General features: G+C 41.3%; 2 protein-coding genes across 2 annotated transcripts in view; both read right to left on the reverse strand.

Annotated features, from left to right (window-relative positions):
* The window catches only part of CSUI_008517 (protein phosphatase 2b catalytic calcineurin family phosphatse superfamily protein), a gene marked incomplete at its 3' end in the record, with an annotated part of 4,640 nt that extends 3,320 nt beyond the window's left edge, over nt 1–1,320 (reverse strand). Inside the window, exons 1-3 of the mRNA XM_068068646.1 lie at nt 1,249–1,320; nt 947–1,063; nt 399–504 (exon numbers count right to left, since the gene is read on the reverse strand). Coding sequence (XP_067919377.1) covers nt 399–504; nt 947–1,018 — 178 coding nt within the window. The 5' untranslated portion in view covers nt 1,019–1,063; nt 1,249–1,320. The remainder of the gene's footprint in view (nt 1–398; nt 505–946; nt 1,064–1,248) is intronic.
* A 390-nt stretch (nt 1,321–1,710) lies between these two features.
* Nucleotides 1,711–4,882, reverse strand: CSUI_008518 (uncharacterized protein; the record flags this gene model as incomplete). Its single annotated transcript, XM_068068647.1, has 3 exons — nt 4,507–4,882; nt 3,344–3,635; nt 1,711–1,983 (listed from the first exon to the last, which is right to left on the reverse strand). Coding segments are annotated over exons 1-3 (930 nt in total), but the record flags the coding sequence as incomplete, so codon positions are not given.
* Between the last annotated feature and the right edge of the window lie 643 nt (nt 4,883–5,525).

Genomic DNA, 5,525 nt, shown 5'->3' on the forward strand with positions numbered 1-5,525 from the left:
TACAGGAGAAAAAAAGATGAGAAAGAACATGACGGGTGTGGTGGTCAAGATTAAGAAGAAAACGAAGAAGAAGTCTCGAGATAGATCTACGAAAAGTGTGGGTAAAGGTAGCGCCACGAGAGACACACATCCACCAGAAGGCCTCGACATCTCTCTTCTTTTCTCTCCTCTTCGATCATCTATCTATCTATCTTTGATCTGTCACCACAGCCTGGCTCTCTGTCTATCCATCTAGATCTGTCTCTCTTTCTTAAGACTAGGATAGCTCGATGCCTGCCTGGCTTAACACGCCCGAGTTCACGAGAGAAGTCATGTCTACCATTCTTCTCCGCTTCTGAGACACCTCCCCAAGAAAGAGAAAGAAAGAGAAAGAGAGAAAGTTCTTCTTCTTTGTCTACCTTTTTCAGATACGAAAGGAATCGACCAGGTGAAGACGTCCATGAAATTTGGCAGGTGATAAGGATGGGGACTGAAGTTAAACTGCTGAATGTTCAAAGTATTATTCTACACAGAGAGAGAGAGAGATAAAGAAGAAAGGAGAAAGATAAAGATAGATAGATAGAGAGACAGATAGATAGAAATAGATGCAAGAAAGATGGAGAGAAAAAGAAAAGACGGGAAAAGCGAGAAGAAAGAGACAAGAGAAGGAAAGAAAGGAATGAGAAGAAAAGAGAAGGAAACTTTTTATGACTCCAGACTTCTCCCGCACGCTCCTTCTCCTTGGCAATGTGAAGAGAGAAACCATAGACATAACATACAAGACCAACTACTCCTGTATATTATCTATACACATACAGCTGTATAGATGGATACCTCATTCACCTCTATTCATACATCGACGCAACACACAGAAACATACAGCTAGTATTTCTCTATTACAAATGTACGAAGCTCCAAGTATCTATCTATCTATCTTCTTTCACTCTATCTATCTATCTCTTCCTACATTATCTTTAGAGAATCGAGACGATAGACACACTTCTTTATAGATGAAGAATGAAGAAGAAGAGTGAGACATCGAGCACAATCGAGAGATAGAAGGAGAACAACGACGATGAGGAGCCTAAGAAAGAAGAGAAAAAGCAAAAGAGGAAAGAAAATATAGACGGTGATAGGAGGAAGGAAGCGAAGGAAGAGAGAAAGAAGGGAAGAGAGAGAGAGAAAGAAGAGAGAAGAAGACGACACTACAGAAGGAGAGAGAAGAGAAGAGAGAAAGAGAGAGAATGCATGCATCCCCCCCCTTCTCACCTCGAATTTGAGGACCGCGCCTTTATTGTTGTACACATCGCAGTAGTTCGGAGCCGAAAAAATGGTGATGACCTACACGCACATATTTTACCGCATGCATACACAAAGAAAGAGATAGATAGATAGATAGAAAGAAAGAAAGGAAACGGAAGATAGAAAGAAAGAGTGAGAGAGAAAGAAAGAAAGATCTCTTCCGTCCGTGGTATCTTTAAGAGGCGCTGAAGATAGATAGATAGATAGAGGAATAACGAGAGAGACAGAGACATAGAAAGAAAACATATCTATACAAACACATACAGCAGCTACACATCTAAATACATGTATATACATAGGTATGAAGGAGAGAGAAGGATCTATCCAAGCAAACCGCCTTCACCATCTTTCACTGTGCTCGCAAGTCTTTTCTGATAGATACTCTCATTCTTTCTTTCCTTCTTTCTCTCTTTCTTTCGTTTTCTTACCGACTGCTTTCTAGTAGAGGAGTAAGTGAAGGTATGCAATAGATATCGTACTGCGTCTTCACAGATACATGCCTAGATGAAGATGACGAGGAGGAATAGGAATAGGAAGAGGAAGAGGCGTCCAATCCAACGGCTCCTGTCTCCGTCGTTGTTAAGATCGCTCCCCTCCCGCTCTCTTTCGAGTCTTTCTTTTTCTTCTCCTCTTCTTGATCTTCTTCGTCTTCTGCGTCTTTCTCTCCTTCCCCCTTCTTCTGCGTCGTCCCCACCTTCTCATCTGAAGAGAAGAAGAAGAAAAGAGAGACGGAGAAAGAAGAATGAAAGAAGGTCGAAGAAAGAGAGAAAGGAAGAAGTGAGAATTTAGACATTCGTTTGCATGACGGAAGAGAACGAAAGAAAAAGATCTTTCTCTCGCTCTCTTTCCAAGCGTTCTTTCCTTCCTATCTATCACTATCGTCCAAGCCAGGGAAGGAGTGAGAAATCTTGCCTTAGTTGATATTCTTGGTCTTATGAAAGGAAAAGAAAGCATATGCCTTTCTTCTTCTTATTCTCCTCACATCCAACCAGACATCTACATATGGAAGAGAAGCGAGCGGGGAGACATATATACACAGACATATGTATACGCATAGAAAAGAAGAAGACGTTTACACATATAGATACATCATGAATGAACCTCGAGGAAATAAACTGAAGATAGGAGGACAGACTGGTAGGGCGAGATTGAAGAGTAGAGATAGACTGGAGATGGATAAGAGACAGAGGAGATATAAAACACTCTCCTATCTTGGAGTGCAGGAGACGAATGAATGAGAAGAGAAAGCAGGCGAAAGAAAAGACTGTAAAGGAAGCATGGCCTTCCTATCCGTAAGACATAAAGACATACATACACCTCCACATACACGAATATATATATATATATGTATATATATATATATATACCCCCGAGGTGGCGTCAAGTGGAAGCATGCAAGGGACTAATACTTTCCTACTGTACATAGATGGATATGCATGCAGATGTATTTTAACTTTCTCTCTTTCTTTCTCTTTATGCGAATAAGACTTGACTTAGTGAATGAAGAAGAAGAGAAACTGCACTACGAGTAAGAGAAGAAAAGAAGAATCGAGAGAAAGAAGAGAAAGAAAAGCGAAGAGAAGGACTAACGAAGAAACAAAGAGTCACACATACACGCACATGCGTCCACATACATAAATACACCTCTACATGGTCAGGGAGATATGCGTCCCTCATCTTCTTCTTCTTCTTTTCATCTCTTTTTGTTTGGGTAGATATCGACATTTCCTCTCTCTCTCTCTCTCTAGATTTGACAAGCCACTTACCCAAGAGCGAGAAAGAAAGAAAGACAGAAAGGAAGGAGAGTGAGAAAGAAAGAAAGAAAGGAGAGCGAGAAAGAAAGAAAGGAAGGAGAGTGAGAAAGAGAGAGCTTATCTTTGTATCATCCCTTCACCTTCGTATTTTTTGTGTCTTTATCTCCTACTCTTCATCCTTCCTACTAGAACTCATACCAGCACAGCTACTACAGCTACTACTACTACTGCTAGAATAGCTTCTACTACTATGGCTACTACTCTTCTTCTTCTTCTCCATCTTCTTGTCCTTGTGTGTTTGGTCTTACTTTCAGTGCCGTCTCCATTGGGTCTCTTTTCTTCATCTTTCTTCTGTTTCTCTTCTTCTTTGGCTAAGAGGCTAAGGCGGTCCTTGCTTTCTTCTCTCTTCTTGGCCTCTCTAGATGACGAAGAAGAAGAAGATAAAGAAGGAAAGTCACAAATTTGAGAGACATGTGTAAGATTATAGTGCACCTCATTCAAATGACGAAGCAGAAGATCCGCTCCGCTCTTCTTTCCTGTCGTGGGTTCGACTCCTGCAAAGAGCCTCTGAAGAGATGGATCATTCATCACACTCAAAATCTACAGACAAAGAAAGACACAAAAAGAAAGAAAGAAAAAGAAAGAAAGAGGAAGAGTGAGAAAGAGGTGATGAGAAGGAAGAAGAAAAAGGGGAAGAGAAGAGAGAAAGACGGGGGAGAAAAAGAACATGAAGAGAAAGAGAGAAGGAAAGAAAAGAAGGAAGAGACAGATGATCGTGGCGACAAAAGGGGGGGAACATGAAGAAGAAGAAGAAGGAGAGATTGAAGTATGTCATCTAGGCATATACAAACCCATCTATAGAGAGAGAGAGAGAGAGGTATGCAGATAGGTAGATAGGCAGGTAGATACATAGAGAAGAAATACAGATGAACGACTGGGGGGTGTATCGAAGGGTCTCTATCTGTTTCCCTATACATGTGGAGATGGCTGCATAGAGACACATCGTGAATTATGTCTAGACAACACACCTCTGTCGAGATGTATATACACCTGCACTCGCCTACACATACACACGTACAGGTATATATATGGATAGATCATAGACATACGTAGACGAGTGGAATAAAGATGCGATAGAACGATGAATGCGGCTTATAGTAGAAGAAGCAGTGAACAGAGAAGAGAGGAAGAAAGAAATCGATAGGACACGAAGAGAATGAAGAAAAAAAGAACCCCTAAATCCCCGTGAAGAGGAGAATGAGTGAAAAGAGGAAAGAAAAATTGGTGATCCACCATCAATACAGACACACAAAGATATCTATCTATCTATCTTTGATCTATCTCTCTTTAATCTATCTCTCTTTAATCTATCTTTGATCTATCTCTCTACTTCTCTATCTTTATCTCTCTATAATAGAGAAGAAGAGAGAGAGAGAAAGAGGAGAGATGACTGGAGTATTTCTAGTCTTGCCTGCATGCGTAGGGAGTCTAGCTCGCTCATAAGAGACAGGGGATCGCGACCAAAGAGTAAAGTTTGCTTCGCTTCGGGCGTCAGCATTTTCTGTGTATACATGGTTCGTAACCCTCCACCCCCGCCTCCTGTCCTTTCTTTCTCTCTTTCTTTGTCTTTTCCTTCTCTTCTTCCTCCATGACTTGAATCCGAACTCCCGTCGCCAGAAGAGCTAGTGTAGCTGCCGTTACATGAAGACATTTCTAGGTCACTCTCGTTGATTTGCTCTCGGACGATGAAAGAAGAAACAAAGTCCAGCATTTCCTCCACCTCCATGCGAAGTCGTTGGAGACGACCTAATGGCGTCTCGAAGCACGTCTTACCCATCTCAAAGATAGACATCTACAAAGATCAAAGAAAGAAGAGAAAAAGAGAAAAGTCTCTCTACATACATAGACATACATACATAGATACAGAGACAGATAGACCACGTTATGTTGTCCCGCACTATTTGTGTATAGAAGGAGACCCCTCACAGCAGTATGGAAAGAAAGAAAGAAAGGACAGGAGAAAGGCACCAACAAAGGGTGAGACATTCCCTATCATACATATGTATATACATACACACATTCACATGTATGTACCTATATATATATATACATATATATATATATATCTACACCACAGTTGACAAGAAGAGGGAAAGGAGGAAGGAGCATCATCGCCACGTCTATATCTATCTATCTATCTCTCTACCTATTGACGCTAATCTACATCTGTCTATCTATCTCCGCATTTCATTATCTATTTCCGTATCAATAGAGGGGCATGTACATATAATACATCTGTCGGCCTAGGCCTCATGAAATATCTCTGAATGCTCTCCCCCCCCTCTTGAAACCTTTCGGTCTCTCTCTGTCTCTTTCTCGCCCTCTTCTCTTCCTTTCCTTTCTCTCCTCTGTTCCTATCTACTACCTATCTCTATCTTCCTCTTCATCGTGTGTAAGACCTATCTCCCTCCCTGTCTCTGTCTCTCCCTG

The sequence above is a fragment of the Cystoisospora suis genome, assembly GCF_002600585.1.
Source record: "Cystoisospora suis strain Wien I chromosome Unknown contig_4790, whole genome shotgun sequence".
Classification (NCBI taxonomy): Eukaryota; Apicomplexa; class Conoidasida; order Eucoccidiorida; family Sarcocystidae; genus Cystoisospora; species Cystoisospora suis.